At 39.0% G+C, this 25,352-nt stretch overlaps 1 protein-coding gene and 1 long non-coding RNA gene across 8 annotated transcripts in view; one reads left to right on the forward strand and one right to left on the reverse strand.

Moving 5' to 3' along the window:
- Positions 1-32: 32 nt before the first annotated feature.
- On the forward strand, positions 33-4,202 carry LOC131825240 (uncharacterized). Of its 2 annotated transcripts, none has more exons than XR_009351167.1 (3): positions 33-339; positions 1,618-1,783; positions 3,850-4,202. It is a non-coding gene; the product is annotated as an uncharacterized LOC131825240 (long non-coding RNA). The 2 variants fall into 2 exon arrangements; XR_009351168.1 differs by having other exon boundaries at positions 1,643-1,783.
- A 2,066-nt stretch (positions 4,203-6,268) lies between these two features.
- Positions 6,269-25,352, reverse strand: part of ZCCHC4 (zinc finger CCHC-type containing 4) — a 45,260-nt gene continuing 26,176 nt past the window's right edge. The window contains exons 7-14 of one of the 6 annotated variants that reach the window (XM_059164401.1): positions 24,478-24,628; positions 22,723-22,823; positions 17,990-18,049; positions 15,079-15,200; positions 14,774-14,849; positions 12,780-12,831; positions 12,129-12,273; positions 6,269-8,479 (exon numbers count right to left, since the gene is read on the reverse strand). In XM_059164401.1, coding sequence (XP_059020384.1) covers positions 8,344-8,479; positions 12,129-12,273; positions 12,780-12,831; positions 14,774-14,849; positions 15,079-15,200; positions 17,990-18,049; positions 22,723-22,823; positions 24,478-24,628 — 843 coding nt within the window. In that variant the 3' untranslated portion in view covers positions 6,269-8,343. The other 5 variants (XM_059164393.1, XM_059164410.1, XM_059164428.1 and 2 more) reach the window with 5 other exon arrangements.

The following is a 25,352-nucleotide window of genomic DNA, read 5'->3' on the forward strand; positions in this document are numbered from 1 at the left end:
CGCAGGAACGCCTGCAGGTGAGGCGTGTTCCCCACGTGTGTTCGCGCGTTCGTTGGCCGGGTCCGTTGTCCCGGAAAGCTGCTAGAGGGTCGGTGGGCGGGCATAGGGTTGAGGGTGAGTCCTCAGAGACCGCGAGGAGGAAAAGGAAGGGAAACATTAGGTCCTGATCGGCTGGAGCGTCCCTGGACAGTCTCTAAACAGGTAGTTAACAGTCCCAAGGCGCTCAGTAGAATCACCTGAAGACATTTATTTTCTAAACCCTAACCCTAACCCAGGCAGCACCGTAGATCAATGAAAAGATAACTGATAAGGAATGCGACCCAGTACCAACTCTTCTAGGTGAGTCTGGTTGGCAGCCAAGGTGGAAGGGCTCTACCTAAAACCCCTGAGTAGTCAAATACCTTGATTATCCCATTAAGCCTCAACAACTCATTGGTGGTAGTAGTCCCCGCCCCCCTTAATAAATGAGGGCTGTGGGCTCCCGCAGGGCTTATCCTACAGCTGTCTGAGATCTACCAGGAAAAAGAATCTGAAAGAATTTGGGCTACACAAAGGCACAGGGCATGGGCTCTGCCCTAAAAGGCTTACAATTCGGCCTACCAACAAGCAAGATACTGCTTTATACGGACAAATTTAAAATGTTAGCAGGTGCAAAAGTTCACACAAGTTATGACCCCGGTTAAGAGAACGTGACCATATCCTGTGATTCTTGAACTTAAAATCTATGGTAGAAAACCATCTACCTTTCACTTATTTAAAGGAGAAATAAATGGTAGAATCTTCGAGTTTAACAAAACCCATCTTCTTGCACTCTATCTGGATCTAGCCCCGGGGAAGTAGGTGTCAGAGGTAGACCCATTCATTCACAAGCATATATTCGAGGCACTATTTTGTGGCAGTGTTCTTACCTGATGCCTACCCTGCTCCCCTCTTTAGAGATAGGCTTTTCCCCTTGCCTTTGCTGCAAACAATTTAGCATGACTCCCAAATTCTTCCAGAGGCAATATTTCTAAGGTGAGAATGCACTTACCCTTGTTATTCATGAAATGCATTTTCAGGCATTATTTAATGTTTTGGGGTGGCAGTAATGGATAATCTGGATGCTGGAGTTGGGGGAGGCAATATCCACCCACCTAACATTCTTACAGAAATGGAATGCCCATTTCCTCATATAACACAGGAAGACTGTTAATAGGTACTACCTAGGGGTGCCTGGGTGGCTCAGTTTGTTAAGCAGCTGCCTTCGGCTCAAGTCATGATCCCAGGGTCCTGGAATCAAGTCCCGCATCGGGCTCCAGGCTCAGTGGGGAGCCTGCTTCTCCTTCTCTCTCTATACCTTTGCTCCTGCTCTCTCTCTCAATAAAATCTTAAAAAAAAAAAAAAAAAAAAAAAAAAAAAAAAAAGGTGCTACTGAACAGGAGAGTATTGCATTCACAGGCGAGAATTGCCCAGGAAACAGTATAGCGGTGTAGTTCCACGTGTGGCCAGGATGTGGCCAGGAAAGAGCAAATGATTTTATGTAGCCAAGTGCCTCATGCATATTGGTGGGACTGGGGGACACTGTAAATTGTCTAAAGTAGCCATAGGACAAAGTAGCCACTAACACAGTGTTTCCAGCTTCTTCTTTTTCCCACTGACCCAGAAGAGATTTTGGACCTTACTCCTTTTCTTTGCCTTGCCCATTCTCCATGGAAAACATTGCTCTGGCAAATTGGTTTACCTGCACTTCTGTGGCACAGAATCAAGAGGAAAAGGGAAGAATGCCCAGGTGCTTTTTAAGGAGGTAAGGATAGGAGACAGAAATGTATAGGGGTAGGAGCGGAAGGGTTTGAGAGAAATGGAGAATACCCTGAAGAATTTCCATGCTCTTCCTAGTGCTTGGGGTGGGGGGGGATGCAAGAACTAGCTTTCGTGAAATAACATTTTGGTAGCTAGGCTGTTTATTTGATCACTGCACCCCTTGGGCTAGCTCAAGCTGAAGGCATCATTCCATGTGTTGTAATGGTATAAGGCTGGATTTTGAAGGGCAAGGCTGCTGTCAACAGATTTATTGCGGGCAGCAGGGCGGGGGGAGTTGTATCATTGGTTGCATCACACTGGTTCATTGATTATTCAGGACCTTAACTCATGTGATGGGGTGATGACTGGAGGAGTAAAGATGGGCAGGAAGACTAGTTAGGTGGGGATGGGGGAGGCGCAATTCCAGAGGTTTCTGAAGGAGAATACAAAGAACTGATTATTGATTAGACTGAGGGAATGAAAGCAAGGGACTAGTCAAGACTGGGATATTTGGGTATGCAGATATACCAGGGGGCAGAGAAATGGTTATTGCTGGTTTAGGGCAGAGGTAATGAAGGAGGTGTGAAGGGGAAGGGAGGGAAAGCAGACCAGAGGAAAGGAGCTGAGTGAAGACTATGTTCAGGTGGAGGTATGTGTGTGAACCTACGATGACCTACAGGAACCTGGAATGGCAGGTTTGAAGGGGAAAAGTCAGGGCCTGAGCAAAGATGGGGGAAACACTGTATACAAGAATGGAAGATAGAACTATGTGGGATGTGTCTAATCTAGGCCATGTGAAAGGCTGTTATTTTGAGAGGTCTATTTCCAAGTCCTAAAATGGGTGAAACATACAAAATAAGAACTTGACCGAATTTGCTGGCAAGAGATAAATGTAGAAGATTGGTGTTAGAATCTCTTGTCCTACCATGGTTGCATTTATTAGGTAACAAATCCCAACTTAAAGTGGCAGAAGTAGTAACTGGAATGTACTGGCTCATGTAAATTACAAGTCCAAAAATAGGCTCAAGTTCAGGTCAGGCTAGATCCAGCAAACTCAGTCATCAACCCTGACCAAGCTCATGGTGTACATCATAAGTCTAGCTCCCCATGTGGTTACTGGAAAGCTACCAACAGCAACTAATCTACATGCACCTGCATTCAGAGAGAGAACAAACACCTCTTCACCCATCACAAGACTGAAGTCTTGAGTTTTCCTGTAATTAGACCAACCCCTAGCATGAACCCACCCAAAATCAGAAGGGTATGGAATTATGCCCAATAAAAAGTCCTCCCCAAGAGTTGGAGAGGATATCCGTCATCTCTCTCCCAAACCCCACAATAGGCACACGATGGAGAGAATGGGAAAGATCCTACTGACACAACCAATCAACACTGTTCAGTATGACCATCAATCACAACCACCCAAGTTTTTAAGTACAAAAGGCATTTGGGAGATTGTCCATCCCAGCAGAGAGTCTAAATCCAGGGTGTTTTTTCTCTGCAAAAGAAATTCAGAGACCAACTCATGCGATTCCAATCTGAAGAAAGAGGTTCTAATAAGAGCTGCAGACCGGTATTCATGTCTAGAAATTTATTCTAAGGAAATAAAAGATTTGGTCATAAGTATGTTCAGCATAGGGTAGTTTACAAGAGGGAAAAAATGCAAACAAATGAGAAGTCCAAACATCAGATACTGATTTAAAAAATGTACCCATACTGAAGAGTATTACTGTTGTAAATATAAACTGATGTTCAGATGTTTATGAAAAAGAAGATTATAAAACAGTATGTACTCCTAATTCCATTTCTGTGGGGAAATTTTAGAGTGTCTATTTATATGGCTATTTATACAAAAATTTACCTTTGAAGAACACACATACAAGTTCTGACTGTGGTTCTCTCTGGATGGAAAGATTGGAGAAACTTTTCATCTTCTTTTATTTACCTGGCTCATGCATTAACTGTTAAGCTAACAGGCAAGCCCTTTTTCTCTTTTTGTCCTCATTAGGCATATATAACGTTCAGTCTGATTTTTCTGGTTTCTCCTACTCCTCACCCTTATATTCACAGGCAAAGAAACTGACCCATCTCCTCGGGTTCCATTTCTCAGAACAGCAACTGTCACGCTTCTCATCTGCAGTGGTACTAAGCAACTAAACAGTGAGAATCTTGTGACTGTCCAGCTAATGGGATAAAACTCACCTCTCCGAGCTCTGAGATCTGCTTGCTCACTGTGGGGAGCTTTCTTCCCTCAGTCTTGCTGAGTTAACATTTATACTAAATCGCTTGAAATCAAATTGTCGAGATCTTATCAACACTTGATTGCAATGACCTTCTTGGCTGACCCTTGACTAATGTAACCCTGTCCTAATGTTCCAATTAAAATCGCATCAAATAAGTGAAATTGGATTTTCCTTTGCAGTCTGTGCAAGCCTTCCTTACCAAGGCAGCTCTAAGCGTATTAGCTTCTTCCCCATGTAACCCAGTTAGGGTGCTGAGACCTCATGCAGTATATGACACGGCATTTCCATTCACTCAGTCCTGACTTACGAGCAGCTACCATTTGGTGGGTGAGGAAACGTGTCAGCCTGGCCACCCACTTTCTGGGGTTGGAGGGGGGGGCGTGGGTTAGTGAAGTCACATGGGCAGCAGCTGGTTGCCTCCCTGTGCACAGGGCACAGCTCTAGGAGCTAGAGAACACACACCACGGTGTCCACAGGCCCCTGCCACCAATGAGCTTCTAATCTATACAGGAGAAATAAGTACAAAAAAGTCGATCTAATACAAGGCATACATTAAGTACCTTAAAAGAATTAGAAATGAAAGGACACACAAACACATTTTTATTTCACTGGCAAGACATGTAGTGGAGACCCCAACAATGACATTGTGAAGGAGGAAGCAACACACCAGAACCTTCTGTGGGCTGTGATTTTCTTTTAAAAAATTAGTCAAACTTCTCCTAGATGCCTAGTATTTTGTAAATGACTTTGAAGGGGCCAGACAACAACCTAAGTGTTTTTCTTAAAATAACCTTGGAAGCTGAATTATTCTAAGCTTCAAGGCTGTCAGTCTTGCTCACACAGCACATGCCAACCTTAACTACACATCTAAACCCTGAATATCAAGATGGTCTTCCTCCTGACTCTAAATAACCCCCAATATTGTTTACGCCTGTTCTCCTTTTTTCAGTCCTTATAGGAAAGAGAAAAGACCAAGGGGAGCCTGGGTGGCTCAGTCGGTTGGTCATCCAGCTCTTGATCTCAGCTCAGTTCTTGATCTAGGGGTCATGAGTTCAAGTCCCACATACTTAACAAAAATAAATGAATAAAAATTAAAAATAAATACAAGAAAAAGACCAAGTCCTCTCCATATCTTAGGTATGTCTACTGTTAGGAACTGAATCACATCCTCTAAATCCAGATGCTGAAGCCCTAGCCCCCAGTACTTCAGAATGGGGCTATATTTGGAGATGGGCCTTTAAAATGGAAATTAAGGTAAAATGAGGCTATGAGAGTGGGCCCTAATCCAACCTGACTGGTATGCTTATAAGCAGAGGGAATTTGGTCACAAAGAGATATCAGAGATACCAGGGAAGCATACACACAGAAGAAATACCACAGGAGGAGCAAGAAGGTAGGCTAAGGAGAGAGGCAGAAAATCCAAACTTGCCAACACCTCGATCTTGGACTTCCAGCCTCCAGGACTGTGAGAAAATAAGTTACTGCTATTTAAGCCACCAGACCCTGGTATTTTGTTACGGCAGCCCTAACAAACTAATGCACCCACCATGTGAAAACACCTACAAAATTTCGTGCTTTCATCAAATTTTTATTGAGCACCTACAATGCATGAGAGATATAAGATGGTATAAAATGGGTACTGATATTAAGAAACTAAAATCTTTTGGGGGAAATAGAATCTACAAATTTAATCACAGAATAATATATTAAAAGTGCCTCAAATGGGTTGCAGAACACCCAGGCTTCAGAGGAAGGCACCAGCTGGTGGCAGGGACCCAGGCAAGACTTCCCAAAGCGAGTGAGACTTGAAATAGTCCAAACAGAAAGAAGAGGATGAGATGAAAACAGTGGGGCATCCTGAAGAAATAAATTAGTCTAAATATCAAACTAAATGTAAGAAAAGCCTGAAATCTGATCATTCAGGGCCTACAAAGCAACTCTGGATTTCCTTAAATTTTGTAATATAAGCAAGAACTACAGTAAAATTTAACTGTAATAATTTAAGAAAAAACATCCTTTTAAAAAGCTTAGAAAGTTTTATGTGTCAAATTTAGGGATTTTCCTCTATGGCTGTTTTGAGGAGGTATCTTAATGTTCAGATACGCAGGTTCCTAATTAGAACAAATGACCTCATCTCGCATCACACTTTACCTTCCAGAGACATTTTTACATCCTATTAGTTTATTCCCTGAGAGAAGAAGGTCCTTAAAATTAGTATTAATTAAACAAGGAATACAATCGCCAAATTTCCTTTTTTTTTTTTTTAAAGATTTATTGGCAACAGGGGTTGGAGGGGGTAGGGAAGAAGGAGAGAATCTCAAGTGGACTCCCCGCGAAGTGTGGAACCCAACACAGGGTTCAATCTCACAACCCTGACACCATGTCCTGAGCAAAAATAAGAGTTGTACACTTAACCAACTGAGCCACCCAGGGTGCCCCCAGAATTACCAAATTTCTTATTTTTAACTTCCTAAGCAGTTAAAGTTTTAGAGTACATAATTTCTGATTGTAAGTAATAGCCTACTTCCTCAATTCTAAGGTGTACTTTTTTTTTTTTAACATTTCAGTATCTCCAAAATAAGATACATCTAAAATTTAATATACACAATTAATGAGCTATGGGGTTTCTCTCCCAGAAAAGCCACAATCACATCAATAGTGCATTTTTCAATTGATGGTACCTTAAAACTAAGGAAATGGGGTCATGATAATAACCCACTTATCAGCAGGACCTAGTTCTTCAGGAATCACGGTCCCCTCAGGTGTCTTGAATTTCAGGGGAGATTTTGAGACTTTACCATGGTTTGCGGGGCACCATGAAGGTCAAGTAAAGTCCACGCCTATGGCTGAATCAGGGGATGGGGGGGAACACTCACAATGATTCTGCAAAAGGTTCATATCTCACCCAGTCACCTCTGAATCCACCCCTCTGATCACCATAGCAACCCACGTGGAAAAGGGGGTGAGGGAAGAGTTTTATGATGCTTGCTAAATCCAGGGGGCTTAGCTCATCTTTTGATGTCACTGAATATACACCCTAAACCATGGATCAGAGCCATGCTTGTGCTTCCCCATCAGGCATCAAACAGTCCTAACTTAAAGACCAGACGGATTTTCCAGGCCAGATGGGGAGCAGCTCTTGTACCTTCACTCAAGCACTCTAGCTAAGCCCAAGCAAGCATGCCTCCAAACCTGCTCTAAAGCAGCTGTTTGGGAAGAAGAGAAAAGTCATTATGCAAATGCAAGCAGTTCCAAAGTAGGCAGTCTTCCAAAGATCATGTCAGGTACATAGTAGAGACACGGGGAGACTGTTCTCAGAGTTCAAGCCCAGTTCCTTCACCACTATGATCCTGGACCACCAGATGATTACCACTAGGGCTCCAGCCATCTGCACATGGTAACATTTCTCACCAATAGAACTGAGAGCCAGGCACTTGTGCCCCATTTAACGTCATCACGGAAACAAGCCTGTGGTATAACTACTGTTACATAATCAAATAATTATATAATAATAAGAAATGGGCTGCAAGTGAACGACCTGGCCAATGATTTACAGTCAAGAAGCATTCGTCAGAATAGGAATGAGAGGTTTTAATCCCCAAACTCTCCTGCCTTCTATTACTTTTACAGAGAAATAACCTTACTGCTTAAGTTAAAAGACACTGAGATGACAGAGCAAGTCATAATTCTAGATGTCTCATTTATCCTACAACATTTAAATGATTCTATTATATCAAAGGACACTATAAAAGTACTTGAGAGACAAATATTTAATAATAAAATCATAATTATAATCTTTATATCTTTAGTTTTGTCAAAATTCTTCCCATCATCTTTGCCTAAAAATAATTGTTCATTGTACTTTACTTCGCAAGTGGGGTTTAAGTCATCATACAATGTTTTGATATTTAACTTAAAAGATTTCTGGACCTAATTTAACATACCCGCATTCAATGTAAACAAGAGCTCAAGTTTTCACTTTCATTTTTCTTCTGACACTTTCTACAAAAGAACACTGCATGCCCGTTTTTTCAAAAGAGGCCAAAATCATATGATTCCGAGAGAATTAAAAGAGAGAGAGAAAAAAAAAAAAAGGCATACAGAGAGATCTGGTCAACTAGCTCAGGATGGAACACCTCCCCCAGGTCTCCAGAGGGGCTGCAGAGGGGTCCATAAACCAGCAAATACCACCTGCCCATTATCTGCCTTAGAAAGGTGCATACCTTTGAAAGTGAAAGAATTTAAGTCCAGTGTGGCACTTTCAGAAAATGGCATCAAAGGTTGGACTATAAATCTTTCTTATTCTCAAGTCACTGGACATTTAAGAGCAAAGATATTGATGGGCTCTTTCTCTCCTGCGCTTCTTCCTTGTAACAGATGTATGATTCATGGATTGTCCTTTAGTGGTCCCCATTTTCATCTTATTACTTTTTCTTTGCTTCTGCTTTCTGACAGCTCTGAAAAACAAGGTGCTAAATTATTTTGTAGAATAAGCATAGTGAATTATGTAATTATGTTGGAATTTAATTAACCAGCTGACCAAATAAGAAAACAGAAGGAAACGAATTTACTGTATCATAAGCATAAATCCTCAGGATCCTAACCATAATAACAAGGAGACAGACAGAGGCCTGACTAAGCAAAACGCTTGAGTAAAGAAATTTCTTTGAAAGACGGTTACCACAGATTTATTTGCGACAAACCCAGCACAGAGTCAAGGCAGGAAAAGCCCCTGCTGTGCTGAGCTGCACGGTAGCCTCTAGCCAGCGTGGGGCAACCAGGAAACCTAGGACGTGGTGAGAGCAAGTTAAAAGTGTCTAAATGTAAAATGCACACTGGATATTGAAGAAAGAATGCAAAATATCTTGTCAATAGTTTTTATGTTGACTGTTCAAATAACATTTGGGATACATATTACTTAAATTTTAAAAATCATAAAGCCAGTAAGTTAGGAAGGTTTATTTATTTATTTATTTATTTGGGGCTACAGTTTTGGTTTTGGTACATCCGTCCTGCTCAGCTGAGCACTTCAATCTCCAAATCCTTGAATGACATTTTTCAGGAAAAGGACCAACACATCTGCCAGTTAGCAGAGGCAGAGAAATGAAATAACACAATGGAAAAATAGACAATGCTTACAGACGCCCATCTTATAAGTTCTACAGCTAATTCTCCTTTCCTCAGTGGGCCTAAAAGTCTTAACAAGTGCCATACAGGATGCCCACACTTTGTGGTCTTTGTCTTCCAGAAAGACTAGCTTCACATCGAACAAGTTCAACTCACGCTGTGAGGACACTAAACCACACCAGAACAAAACAGATACTTAGTTTCTGGTGCTCTCTGCACTGAGTTACAGACTACCTATAGCTGAGAAAGATTACTGGTCTGTTCATTCACTTTCTCCAAGCTAGCAGAATCACGCCATTCATCATATAGTGAACCGAGGAAAGGCTGGGGCTGCCAGCTCCTTCAAACCTGGGAAATCCCCTCAGGTACCTAGCCATATCAATCATTAGATTCCCTTCTCCTAAACCAGAAGTCCTGGGGAAAAGCTTACTCTTGATCTTCCCAGGACCCAAATCTTCAATTCACAAATAGAATAGAATCACTCCATGGAGCAAACTCTGGCCTCACTTTTGGTTCACACAACATACATATTAAGTGCTGGAAATACAAAAATGAGTGGGTATCATCTTTGACTCTAAGGATCTGGGAGACTGAGACAAGCTAGAAGTCGCCTTTCATTATTCTTCCCCCAACTCTTTTTTTGGGGAAGAAACTGAGGCTATGAAATCCTCCACTGAGGAAGTAGCAGAACCAGCTTGATTCTAGAACCTGTGCTCTTAATTACCTTGTACTATATACTCTGCTATAAATTATTCAGATATATAATGTGCTAAGCATATCGTAATCACTAAACAAATATTACCTACTATTAGTAGTACCACATGACTATTCTTCAGAATTTTGCTTGACAACTTCCATTTTTCCATATTTAGATTTTGGATCATAGACTGGAATAACCTATTGGTTCATAAATAAAACAAATACCACAGCCTTCTTTATACTTTTCTGTGTATGTTACATAAATCTCTTTTCCCTCCAGCCATTATTTTAAGAAGCCTAATGTCCTGATAAGTGATTTAGCAAATTTAATGAAGTATAATTTCTTGACGGCATAGTCAGTGAAGCTGTATGTGCCTGTATACAAAATTTACAGACATTTTCTTTGGCTTTTCCACTTATAAGAAGAACTAAACATGAACCAGACCTCACTAGAGGACACAGTAAACAAAAGCAGAAAAAAAATATTCATTTTAATATGAATAAACAAACTTTCCAGAGAGAAAGTCTTTCAACGCAGTATAAATTGAACTGCTTGAGTATAAATCAATTCATTATTTTGTTTTGCCTTAAAATTGAATTGACCTAGTGTTTGTCCTCTAAATTAAAGGTATTTATGTAATGATAAAAACGATTAACCACAAGAGGGAGCCAGCACCATTCCAGTTCAGAAGCAAAGGCAAATTAAAGAAAAACAAGTTAATATAAGACAGCTATGAGATATCTTTTATGCCATATATGCTTAAAAGATGATTAGAATTATTTTTTACTATTGTAAAGAAAAAAAAAACTATTTTGCCTTGTCAATTTCATTAGGAAATTTTTTTGAAAGCAATACCTGAAGATAACTGTTCATAGGAGTTTAGTAGTCTTTTCTGAGAGAAAAAAGTAATACTATTTAAGACTTTTCAGGTACACCACATCATAAAGGATTTGCTACTTGAATTGAACTTGATAAAATCTAATATTGAAAGATACTAAATGGTTTCCTTCGATGGAAACAGTACAATACCACCAAGCCAACTAGCGCAGGCTACGGAGGACCAACATAGAGCCTACAATACATTACCAAAATGCAAATTCAGTTCCTCTGTATCGTAAAATCACAGACTCAAAGTCTGAGCATGTCACTAACTTGATTTGCAACCAGATTTACCCTGTACATGGTACAACAAACCCAGACCAATAGTTTATTAGGGGGTCTCTATTCTTAAAAGGTTTTTAAGAAAAAATCTTTTAGAAGATTCTTCAATACATTTCTTAATTTAGAAACTTCCATTTCTACTCTGGATTACTTAATAGAAATAACTGTTTAGAGTAAATTTGGTGAAAAGTAATGGAAAAATAAAACAGTAGGCAGAATTCAAATGGCTGGGTCTTAATGGGAAAAACTAATTGCCACTGACCAAAAAAAATGAACAACTGGAAAATAATTCTAATACAACCATAAATAGTTACAATAACATCAGATATTTCAAATATGAAGAATTTTTTTAAGTCACAAGTCATAAGATGGCTCAGAAATTTTATGCTGATCCCAATTCTCACATAATGTTAATTTGTCTATCTAGTTTTCATAACAACAAAACAAGAAGACTCAATAACTATCATCCCTTTTAGTTTTTTTTAAGTGTAATCATTCAACTGTGCCCAGTTGAAATAGCAATGGTTTTTTAAAATATGCTGTTGTCACTGGTATAACTTTGCTCTGAGTGATAACCAACACCAAATACTGGTGGAGAAAGTGAAAATAAGCATAGGAAAAAAAATGGTAAAAATTAAAATTTTATATACTAAAATAGTTAATGTTTTTTTGAAGTCTGATATAATTCAGAGATAAATTCATTTTCCGATGTGTTCACTGTGGGATTACATACTATATTCCACCTGAAATGCCTTCTCCAGACTCACCTGCTGTCATACGTCTGTATCTGATCTGTCCTGACTTAAATATCATGTCTGTCAATAAAGGCTGGACTCCCTCCCCACAAATTATAATTTCATATGAACCACAGGAGATAAAAAGTTAACCAGTTTCTACCTTATACTTTGGTGATTTTCATGTCTTACCTGTAAAATGTTAAACTCTTTCACTTATCTTTGTGCCCTCCCTCCTCCCATCTATGCAAACAATAAGTAACAGTAAAAACAGGAAATAATTCAGCACTTCTGAATCCTCTATTGCATACTTTTGTGGAGGACTGCTTTACACAAATCACACAAAGAAAATTTTTTTCTAGGCAATAAAAGAATTCAACTTACTTGTTCACTTTCTTAGATGTAGTGATCTTAGGACAAGTACTACGTTTGTGGTCTAATTCACCACAAATAAAGCAGCCATCTTTAGGGCCCCCGCAAGAATGATCTGGAAGAGCACAGTGACTACAAATGCTACAGTGGATCCAGGCTATAAAATAAAAATTGAGTTTTAGAAGAAGTTCATTTAATTTTTCATTTGATCAACCTTTATGATGGGGCAGCATGAACAGTGTTTACTTCAAACATCGTGACCGATCTGTGTAACTGGTTATAATATGGTTAAAGACGCCAAGGTTAAGAGATCAGAATCCCACATAAAGCAACTAACTTCTTTCTGATACATGGCAGCCAGGGCAGCCCTTCTTCAATGAGTCATGAGCAGCAGGCCACTGACACAATGGGGACTGGATGAGTGACACAAAGCCTTATTAAAATGAGCCAAACCAAATGCCACACTGAAGCAGGTTACAAAGTCATGTCTCCCCAGGAAGGAGAGTGTGTGTTTTGGCAACTGCAAAAATTAAAAAGTAAATCAATGTATCTCTATATTAATTTTTTTCTCTTATAAATATAATTAAATAAAAATCCCATTCAGGTAAAGAAAAACCCTAAAATGTTTTCATAGGATCTCAAACACTAAGTCTAAATACTTACAAGGTTTTACACACTTTTTGCAGAGAAAGCAATGGTTCCATTTCCTGCCATCCTACAAAAATAATTTTTAAATTATGTTTAATGTATCATTAAAAAATCAAGTTCCACAATTAAAAATTAAAATGTCTTATTAAAATCTGTGTAAATTATTCATTCCTTATTTCTCACTTTCCTGGGCTTCACAATTAAATACTTTGATTTTAATCTATGCATTTCTCCACTCAACTCAAACACCTCCTTGATGGGCCCCAATTTCCTTAACTGGAAAACTAGGGTATTTATCTACATGAACTTGAAAGTCCACTCCAGTTCAAGCAACCCAAACTGCACAAAGAAGGATTCAATGAAAATTTCAAGAGAATTAATGATTCATAACTTTTACGTGCCTATACAGCATAATCCTTAATGAAATTCGAATTTGAGAACTTTAGATCATCTAAAAAGACAGAGATTACAGGGTAATGTTTGGGTAATGTTAAATCTGTGAACTAAAACTACCTAGAAAAGTATGTAAGACTCTTACATGTCCAGTTTAATAAGAGTTATGAAGTACACACTGATGAATCCCAATAGGTCAAGAGAATACTGCTGACCCCCTAGACACTCCCCCAGGTACCCTTCCCAATCCAGCATTCCTCTGCCCCACCAAGTAACACGTACTCTGATTTCTGTGATGGTCACTTCCTTGCCTTTGTTTATTTTTACCACTTATGTGTGTATCTCTAAATAATAAAATTTTGTTTTCCTCATTTTGAGCTTCATGAAAATAACCTGAGCATAATTTTTTTAAAATAAGGGACACAGATATTATCTCCGCTGACTGAAAATACATGTAATTAGATGTGCTACCACAGTTAAAAACAAGTATAACCAATAACAAAATGATAAGGTTATGCAAAATGTACTTTATGATGGTTATAAAAAATACAGCCTTTCCCTTGGTGAATCATTTGTACATATTAGCCAATCTAAACTTCACCTGTTCTTTCTGACTGGATTTAAGGCCACCTAAAGGGCTACCCTACCTCCTTAAGACAATGAGTAGGAGGTATATTCCTGTAGTCCCTCCTGACCTGTAAAAATTAGAGAGTACTTCTCCACTAGGGCTTTGTGTGGTAACTGAGTTAATCCATGGACAGCCCTCAGGGAAGGCCCTGGTACATAAAAAGTGCACAGTGTATGTTCTTACTGTTTCATCAAAATAGGGATGGTATCTTATGGTTCAGTTCCTTATTTGAAACATCTTAATTTTATCCTCAACTAAGTTCAGCACTCACCTCATGCCTTGAGACACTCCTAATTTTAGTAATCATACAGTACTTCACATAAAGTGAATTTAGGGGGATCTGGGTGGCTCAGTCGGTTAAGTATCTGCCTTTGGCCCAAGTCATGATCCTGGTGTCCTGGGATTGAACCCTGCGTGGTGGGGTGGGGAGTGGGGGGAGTGGGGAAGGCTACTTCTCAGTCTACCTCTGCCCTCGTGTCCCCCCGCCTTGTGCTCTCTCTTGCCCCAATAAATAAAATCTTAAAAAAAAAAAAAGTGAACTCAATTAACTGCTAATAACAATGAAGGCATTTATTTTTTTTAAATGCACTTATTTTTTAAAGCCTGTCATACTTTAAAATTAGAAACATTGTATTAAAGTATAATAAATGATATACAATAATAAATAATACAGTAATACAAATTGTAATGTTATTAAAATAGCATTGGGGTCCCTCGGTGGCTCAGTCGTTTAAGCGTCTGCATTCAGCTTGGGTCACGATCCCCAGGTCCTAGGACTGAGCCCTGCACTTCACTTTGGGCTCCCTGCTCAGCAGGGAGTATCCTTCTGTTTCTTCCTTTTCTCCTCCCCCCAGCTTATGCTCACTCTCTCTCTCTCTCAAGTAAATAAAATTGAAAAAAAAAATAACATTAAGCAAATGTAATGAAATGAGTAAGTTAAAATAAAACAAATACATACGAATAAGAATGCATTCTAGAGAAACTATACCTTGGAGGTGCAAGAATTACAGTGCTCACAGTGTTGATTCTCTAGGGAAACATACCGTTGACACAAAGGGCAAAATCTAAGGAAGAAAGACTTAAATCAGCTGCATATTTTCAAGAAGATTCACAGAGCAGGTAAATGGCACTTGTTACAAAAAATTAAGTGTAATCCAAATTCAATGCAAAATTATAGACCAAATTTAAAGGTAGTGGAAGAACTATATGAGTCACTATTAAAAGCATTTTGAGGGACATATGGAACTTGATTCTCAGTAACTCATGTATTACAAGGCCTCACTAAGATCTTACCTGTACCCTTCCTCGCTAGGAAGGATTATTTTGTTGGGTGGAATATTGGTGAAAATACGCACAGGAGACTGTTTTCGACCTGTCTTCCCATGTTTATAAAGTGCATGATTATCATAATCTACCTAGAAAGTTTAAAAAAATTGAAAAAGAAGATTTACTCAAAGGAATCACATCTACAAAGATTCTTTAACCAATAAAGAACAAGCTGGTGCCAAGAGAGGAGTTAAACCAAAGTATTTAAGACAAAATTCTTAAAAGCAAAAGTTTACTTCTTAATCGACAGACTCTGAGGGGCCTCGGTGGCGGTGAAATTCCATTATGGAAAAGGTAAACTTTGTTATGATAAATTCATACAGCCTGATCTTAAGAGAACAACTATAATCTTTTATCCAAAAACAACAGACTTGACAAGAAGGTCTATTAAGGAATTATAAATTCAGCTTTTGGTGCTAAAGAATTCCAACCGTGAAGATGTGTGATGACTTGGCTGGAGCTTTTCATTTTTGCGTGCGAAATCGGCTGCTTCTCAGTTTGCAGGTCACCAAGTCCCAGTACAGCCTTACTTCGACCCCCCAGCGTTCACCATTTGACCTTTTATGCCCTGGCCAAACACAGGGCTGGGGACTACAGAGCAGCAATGCCACTCACCTGTTGGTGCCTCGAGGTAAATTTACATAATTCTCACCTAGAAAAGGAGGTTACTGAGCCCTGCCTCAGAGATGCTGGGAAGGGTACATGAGACAATGTGCATAAAATGCCTAGTTCGGGGCCCTGGCATATATATGGTAGAGACAGAAAGATGCAGATGAAGAGAGAGATTCACAACAATGGTTGTGACTATTTCAAACATTACCTCTCCTCAAGAACCCTACCTCAGCTTTCAGCCTTGGCAGAGCATCTGAAGCTGGAGCTAACAGGCTCAATGTTTATTAGCTTCTTGCTCTCATCTCCTCCAGCTTCTCTGCTATCCATACACGTTCTCACTTTGGATTCAAACCTGCTCAGAATCCACCTAGTCACTAGGTTCATCTTTCTTTAGATCAGTAATTCTCCAAGTGCGGAGTCTGGATCAGCCACATCAGCGTCGCCTCTGAGATCTTGTTAGAAAAGCACATTCTTGCCCCATTGAAGGACCTCCTAAAAGAGAAGCCCCTGGGGGTCAAGCCCCACAATCTGTATTCTTATTTTTTCTTTTAAAGATTTTATTTATTTATTTGAGAGAGAGAGAGATCACAAGTAGGCAGAGAGTGAGGGGGAAGCAGGCTCCCCGCTGAGCAGAAAGCCCAATGCGGGGCTCGATCCCAGGACCCTGGGATCATGACCTGAGCCGAAGGCAGAGGCTTTAACCCACGGAGCCACCCAGGCACCTCCCCCCCAATCTGTATTCTTAACAAGCCCTCCTGGCATACTAAAGTTTGAGCACCATTGTTCTAGATTATCCACAAGAATACTGTGAGATATTTATGAAGTCGGTAAAGGTACAGCCCCACTTTCAAATATGTTAAAATGAACTGTTCAGATTCTAAACAAGAATACACTTAAGAGTTGTTCAAAAGAAATGGCTTGCAAGCTAGCTCTATTTAATAAGCAAAGCACAAAAATTTAAGGACTAACTGACAATGGAAAGAGAGGGCTTTAATGAGAAATTCCTAAGCTCTCCGTACGGCCTTGCCCATAGCCACCACATTAGCAGGTGAGCGAGTTCAGGAAGAGAGATCAACAAGTTATAGCAATGGGGTAGGGGGAAGTGCCATAGGAGACCCAGCTAGACAGGAGACAGTGTGGGGAAACAAAACAAAACAACAAACCCTGGGAGTTCCGGTTAACTGTCAACAGCAAGAGTCCATAGTCTAACTAACTGTGTGAAAGCTGGCGTGGGCTCATAGCCACCCTGTACGGAAGTACGATATCCTAACAAGCAAAGGATGAGGTTAGGTCACATGAAGCGCTACATTCAGTCACTGCATGTGAAGGGAGATGCTGATAAAATCAGTTCGTTTCTACCAAAAGTAATGGGAACGAAGAGGATTTGTCATTTAATGTGTTGGGGTGTTTATTAAGAAAAGTGCAAACTAGGAGGATCTGATAGCTATTTTATAACTGAAGGGGTGTCAGTGGAATTGAAATGAGACTCAGCCTTTATTGCTTTGGAGAACAGAAGTAGGACCAATGGTTAGAAGTTAATAGGGAGCATATTTTATCTCAATATGAGAAAATTTTCTAACGATTAGAGCTATTAAATAAATTGAGTTGCCTTGTAAGGCTGCAGGACTTTGCTCACTGAAAGCATTCAAGTGAGGCCGGGTGATGGCTTGTCATGAATTTAGTGGAGAGGATTATTACGGTGGGAAGTTAGCCTATGTTACACCCCTAATGGTTCTTTCCAACTTTAAATTTCATGAATATATGTCACCTATTAGAGGCTAAGATACAAAGCAGATTTTACTTCAAAATCACCTTAAAATATTACCACAAGTAGTTTTTTTAAATGATTTCAATTCATAATTTCCCCTAAGCACTACTCTATGTATTAAATAAATATATGACACTTTATTAAATTCAACAAAGATATTTTGAACACTTGTGAGTGTCCTAAGGAAAAAAAAAATTCTTCCCAAGAGAACCTTTCCAAGATTTTCAAATGCTGGAAAGGAGGGCCTTAGAAAGATTTCTAGTAAATGGAATATTCCATGCAATACAATACATAGCAGATGTAAAAGAAGGAAAGAAAGAACAATCTCTTTATGGTTTCCCAAGAGTCAGAGAATGTATGTGTCAGGAAGGTGGTTGATTGCTTGATTTTGCATAACCTAATTGAGATTATTATTATTTTTAAATGCGGGTTTGTTGTGCTAATTAACTATAAACATATGGTATGTAAAACGCATGCTGCTAGGGTAAATTAATGTACCTCTAACATACATCCATATTTCATAGCTTCATCCACACAAATAAACGTCCTATGGAAGCGCTGTAAAGCAAACACAATTTTGCAAATTGCATATCACTAGTGGTAGAGCTGATACACCATTTTCCCATCATTATCTCTGACATTTCACTCACAATGATGATGAGAGGCATTTTCAAATAGAAAATTTCTCCCATGGAACTGATTAATGTGATGAAGTACTGTATAGAAATGAGGGAAAGCACAGAATCTCTGCAATTCTAAACTTTTAATTTTATCTATACGCAAATTTCTTCTGTGACATGAGACTGAAACCAAGACGTTCAAGTCAACAGACATTTATTTTGCACCTACTATGGTCTAGGCATCCAGCAGGGAAACAAAGATGAATGAAATAAGACAGAGTACTTGTATTTTCCTAACTTCTTCGGGACTGTGACCTACTTAATTTCACTGCATCAAAAGATCGCCATCAGCCAACTTCCACCAGAGCAAAAAGGTCTTTTAGTCATATTCCCCATATCCCACATACCTCTTATTTAGGAATGCCTGGGTGGCTCAGTCGTAAAGTGTCTGCCTTCACTCAGGTCATGATCCCAGGGTCCTGGGATTGAGCCCTGCATCGGGCTCCCTGCTCAGCAGGTAGCCTGCTTCTCCCTCTCCAACTACCCCTGCTTGTGTTTCCTCTCTCACTGTGTCTCTGTCAAATAAATAAAATCTTTAAAAAATAAATAAAATAATAGCTATCTATATATAGTATATATTTTATTCCCCTTGTCACTCCAAACCCATTAAAAGTTTATATTTATTACACATCAGGTTTGAGAATTTCAGTTGTCATCTTATAATTTGCAATCACTTGTCAGAAATTCCTGTCAAAATATCTTAACTTCTGAACACGAAACTAACCTTGAAAAACAGTTTTCTGCATAGGGTGATTTTTTAAGGATAGCTTTAAAACAAAACAAAACAAAGCTCTACTTTTAACAATCCAGACAAATGTCCCGGATTAAGGAGAAACAAGAGATGGATGTAGCATGTTCCTGGTGGAAGGGAAGTGAGGTGATCTAGTTCAGATATGCTAAACACAGGATCTGAATGTCACCTCCCCGCAACCGGGCCCCTGCGGCAGACATCACTAATCAATCACACACTACTCCCTGCCACTGAGCCTGGTATTCTCAACAAATTCTCCAGAAAGTCACTACGAATTCATCAGGCTTAGCACTAAAAGTGAAACTTATCTGCCATCTCTTTCCTCATTCAATCATTTTATTTTATAGGTAAGGAAACAGAGGCCAGGAAAGATAAACTGACTTTTCCCTCTTCAAATTAAAGAGCCTTTAAAAGGCAGTGTGCTAGGACTCACACTTCTGACTCTGGGTCAAAATTTCTTTTCATTATTACATTCTTCCTTTCTAATCTACCCTTAATAAAACTCTTGCTTTTCTAAGTCTTTGGTGACTATTTTCTTTATTAAAGATATTGTTTATTTGACAGAGAGATGAGATATTGTTTATTTGACAGAGAGATTCTGCACAAGTAGGCAGAATGGCAGGCAGAGGGAGAGGGAGAAGCAGATTCCCCAGTGAGCAGGAAGCCTGATATGGGACTCGATCCCAGGACCCTGGGATCATGACTTGAGGCGAAGGCAGACACTTGACCGACTGAGCCACCCCGGTGCCCTTTTGGTTACTATTTTATTCTGTACTCATCAAGTGCTTTATCACTGAAGAGTCTACATAATTTACATTTTATGAAGATCTGCAGCATTTCTGCCTCCCTCTTACCTGAAAAGTATTTCAAACAAAAGAGATTTAGTGATTTTGGTTTTTTTACTGCATTGTGGTTTGCTGGCTTATAATCATCTTGGGCAATGTGAGAAAGAAGTCTAATCAAGGTCTATGGCAGAAGACCTGTGAAGGAGACAAGAGACTTCCAAATTTTTCATTTGATGAAGGCAGCTAATATACACCAGAAAAGAAATTACTATAAAATAAGGTTAAAATAACAAAAGAAAAGAAAGAAAGCAAAAGTTTCAGAAAGGATAATAGTAACTCCAGAGAAATTTTCAAAAAAGAAAGAAAGAAATCAAGAAAAGAATGAAAGACGGAACATCAAGGTGAGGTATGACAAATAAAGGCTTCTAAACACAACAGGAGATATGGTAAAATCAGTTTCTCCAACTGAGCATGCGATGGGCAAACGAAGATTTGTTTTGTTTCACAGACCTTATTCTAGTTTTTCTTTTCAAAGTTTGGCTTTCTCCTTTCTAAAGGCTGCTTTTTTCACTTTGTCTGATACCCAGTCTGAAATGGCCAAGTTAGAGAAACTTTTCTCACCCATACACTGAATTGTGTAATTATTTTTAATAAACTTGGACCTTGGAACTGTTTCTCAAAACTGAGACTCCAGAATTTCCACAAGTTCCTTTCTAGTAACACAGACCGTTGAAACAAGCCATGGCTGGTTTCTCCACATGAACCTCTCTTGTGCACTCTACTCTGGATCTGCCTTCTTTGGCTTCTTTGCCATTTCAAACTCTTGCCTACAGTGAAAACTCATTTCTAAATGTGCATGGAACAGTTTTCTGAGGGACCTATGTTTCATATACTGTACAAAAAAAAAAAAAAAAAAAATCCCCAAAGAAGAGTTTTACCTGCACCCAGAGACTACCTGATTGGTCTTGACAATGCTGAGAGCAATAACCATTGGTCTACATTTGCTGTGTGTTAGGGACAACACTAAGCCTCTTCATGTATTATCTCAAATAATTCCTAAAACCTTATTAGGCAGATATATTATTACTCTGCTCATTTAACAAGTCACAAGATAAAATGTGTAGGCCTCACAAGTAAGTGGCAGAACCAGGATTAAAACTCAGGTCCTTCTCAATTCTGGAGTTCACGTTGTTTTTCAAAAATTCAATTACTCTGTGCCAGACATTGTATTAGATGTACTAGATGATTATTCACTGTCAAAGGCAGCAGGTGTTCCTAACAACTGAAAATAGTTTATTTAGTTAACGTCTTTAGGATATGCCCGCTATCTCTGTACTGCAAATGTCAATACTAGAAGTACCCCTCAGACAAGAAACAAAACTATGTGCTCCAGAAAAGGAAAGTAAACCAGATTTGGGAAGAAAGGATGTGGACTTTGCCTAATGCAGAGCTCAAGAAATCAAGGTTAAAACAGCTTGTGCTATAAACTTTGGAAAGGAACTGTTACACAGTTCAGTAGCCATAAAAATGTCCATTAAATTTGATAACATAATTTTTGGAACACTATTTCAGTTTTGGAAATTTTAAAGAAGTTATGTAAAATATGGAAAAAATTATGTGCATCAGAGATGTTTAAGGCAGTGTTATTTATGGTACCATAAAGGTGAGAGCAACCTGTATGTCTAAAAAAAAAAAAAAAAAAAAAAAAAGCTAACAATTGATAATATAACCTGCTAATGAAATAATTTAAAGTGATTAAAAGCAGGTGCCTGGAAGGCTCGGTTGGTGAAGATCTGCCTTCAGCTCAGGTCATGATCTTGGGGTCCTGAGATCACGCCTCACATTGGGCTCCCTGCTCAGTGGGGAGCCTGCTTCTTCCTCTCCCTCTGCATGCTGCTCCTCCCTGCTTGTGCATGCTGTCAAATGAATAAATAAAATCTTTAAAAGAAAATAAAGTGATTAATAGCATAAAGACTATGGAGCTACATTTTAAAATGTATACTTACATAAGACACAGTGAAGAATGCAGAATTCAGATTCATCTGCTATGATTACAAACCCGTAAAACGTGTCAAATTATTATATTTGCTACTTGGGATGGAATCACAGGTAGGGTCTGCCCTCTCATTTTTGGTAACATTGTTTCTTTAAGAATTTCTAAATAATTTTCATAATAGTAAATGCCTTTAAGATTAGAAAGATGAGACCCAAGTGCTAGCTTGGAATGGGTAGTGAAGACATGTTCATTTTTAGTTCCAGGGCAGAAAAAGCCTTCATCAAGGTAGTCCATTGCTCAGAAAGCTCAAATAGAAAGATCTCATTACAAAAGAAGAAGCAGTGGCCACCTGGTGACCCCACATGATGATGGTGACAAGGGGGTTAACTTCAGAACCCAAGGAAATGAAGACAGGAAAGTGGACATTGAAGCAGCAAGAGTTGAGGGCAGAGGTGGGAAGAAGGGCCAGTCAACTCCACCCTGAAATCAGCACACTCGCCCACACACACAGACCTCAGCCTCTCTGCTTCTCTGACACCTGCCACCTCAGACACACCTCCCTTCAGAGCTCCTGGCATCCTCTGAGTGGCACAGTAAAGTGTAGTTGACATTCCACCGACCAGAAAAAGCAACTGACTTCTCTACAACCTCTGAACAGACAAAAGTCCTGTTCATAACAATGACTTTGGGGCCAGTGAGGTCAGCTGGTCTAAAACCTGGCTGCGCTGTAGGCACCTTGGAAGTTTGGTAAAATGTGGTTTCTTGGGGCTGTACCCTCTAATTTTGACTTCATATGTGTATTTTGGCACCTAAGAATCTATATTTTTAATATAGATTTCAGCACCCTAAGAATTACATTTAGGAACCTCTGGACTAAGCGATGTATGTTTCAATTTTAGTGTTTAATACAGCTTATGATATTTTCCTTTACTAAAATCGATGGATTGTCTCATCAGAATATTTACTTAAGCAGAATGCCCATTTATCAACCATGCCAGAAAACAGAATATTTACTATACCTGGTAATCCAGCATGCAGAAGCTTGGAAAAAACTGACGAATTCGGAATTCAAAAAAATAGGGGAAAATCCAGAATATGGGTAGTTCTTTTTGACTGCTATCTAATAGGTCACAAAAAGGAAAAGAAAATAAGAAACTGATATTGAAAAAAAAAAAAAAGAGCTGTAACTGAAAGACCTCTAATATTGGGAGAAATTACAATTGTTCAATGCACTTAAATCATACTAAAGAAAAGAATGTTTACCAGAGTGCCATTTACAACTTGACCTTTCCCAAAAGTCAATGGAAATATTATTTTACCATACATTACATTTTATATTAAATGAAATATTCATTTTATTTATTTATTTATGAATTGATTAATTAATTAAATTCATTAAAGGAAATATTACATTTACATTAAATGCAGGTATAAATGGTATGTAAGAGTAGTCCTTACACACACAATCTCTATATTCTAGCTCAAAGCAAAGATATCCCAAAGAAGTCCCAAGATCATTGCGATATGGTGGCAGGAAGCATTGGGCCAGAAGGTAGAAGGCCTCAGGTCAGCATCCCAGCTCTGCCACAGCTCATTATGTCTGTTTTCAGGGATGAATCAATCTTTCCTGAAGCATGGGAGATTCTTAAAAACGATTAAAATTAACTTCAATGACAGGGGACATAGCTATTATTTACAGAGCACCTCGTACAGGCTGAGCCCAATGCCAGGTATTTTCTATATATTACCTCCTTATAGTAACCCCTGGAGTTAGATATTAATAATCCCATTTCATAGAAGGGCAACTGAAGCCATAAGATTTACGTCATTTTTTCAAGTTCATGCAGCTAATAAGTGGCAGAACTAAAATTCAAGCCCATTGAAATTCAAAGAAGATCTCTTCATTGCTTCTTCAATAACACTGACTTACTTTATCCATTCTGATCAGTGGACTTAAGAACTGAAAATAAGTGGAATACTTAACACTATGAGTCATGTTTCAGATTTCTTTTGCATTCTGTCTCCAAAGCACATTATTTATGTAGCATAATTAAAGGAGAAACCTGATCACAAATTCCTGACACTCTTTCAGTTTATCAATTTGCTAACTGGAAACTAAAAAAATGATCATACCAATTAGACAGTTAATTAAATAAACTATTTTGAAGGCCTAAGGCACTTTAAACGGAATAATAACCCCCAGCCATTAACCCACGTGGGTATCTGTCCATGTGGGTATCTTTTTGTCACTGATAACCACTGTATGGTTCGTCCATATCCCATCTTCCTACCCAAATCTTGGCACAGTTTAGAGCTCTGAGCCAGAGACTGGGCCCCCTCTTAGAGCTGTGGGCAAGACTTCAGGAACATGTAATGTAAGATCCATGCGGGCAGGAATATGTATCTGTCTGGTTCAGTCTCTATTTCTAGCACCTAAACAGTACCTGTACATAGGGGCCACTCAGTAAGTATTTATTGAATAAATGACAACAGTTTATTCCTATTCTTTATAAGGTCCCCTTATGTTCACCTACAAGTCATGTTGAGAACACGTGATTAGGATAATACGAAGTGTATCATGATAATGAAGTCTCCCACATTCTCAAATAAACCTGTTTAAAAAACGCACACACACACACACACACACACACACACACAACTCAAGACATGTATATTTTATCAGAGCTCTGATTCACTGAGCTCTGCTAATATTTGACAGAAAGAGCAGATACACAGATACATGTTTATTTTGCAGTAAGTAATAAATTACACACCTTGGCTTTGACCTTCTTTCCACATAGCAATTAACTTCTTGAATGTAACAGCCAGAGGTTCAACCAAGCCACCAAAAGGAGGATCTGTCACCATAATGACTCCCTCACCTTTATCTTCCTGTAAAAATGTTCTGCATACTTCAAGGGCAGCCTGGAACAAATAAAAATTCATTTCTAAATGAGGACTAGAGGGAGGCACTCCATCCTATTCAGAGAATGCATTAGGCTCAGTCCCACTGTTTGTCCTGAAACTTCACCCATCCTGCCACCCCAGAGTCCCTCAGTGACATCCAGAAGCCTCTCTCATTCAGCCCCCAGGAGATTTTATCTTTTGGCTTCCTTGATAAGCAGGTTTTTAAAATTGCAAATTCAAGCACCATCACTATCAGAGGACTACACATTTCAAATGGTTAAATTAAAAAACTAAATTTAGTAACCCAAGAGAGAAAAACTCATTACCCATGAAGACTATCTAAAACGCTAAATTCAATCCCACAAACAGAAGCGGGGACTGAGCTTAAACACTGGAGACACAAAGACGAATAAGACCTATTTTTTTCCTGTCTGGTTTGTCCACCACAAGTTCAGTTTAATAAGAGCTACGCGTTACCAGTCACCTCGCACACGTCGCTGGGCAGCAGGTGTTGGATAGACATGTTTGGACACACACACTAAGTAAATGAATGAAAGTCCACAAACAACAAAGCTTAGCCAAGCCACGAAACCAGGCTATTAACGAAGTGTTTTTAGCCACTGTAAAATTAACATTATGCACTGTCTAGCATATTTATTATTTTCTGCTTCAGGAGAACAGATAATAAGAGATATACCTGTAACACTAACCCCAGTCTACTGATTTTGCAGTCATTTTCAAG

Source organism: Mustela lutreola, chromosome 1 (genome assembly GCF_030435805.1).
Source record: "Mustela lutreola isolate mMusLut2 chromosome 1, mMusLut2.pri, whole genome shotgun sequence".
NCBI classification, from domain to species: Eukaryota; Metazoa; Chordata; class Mammalia; order Carnivora; family Mustelidae; genus Mustela; species Mustela lutreola.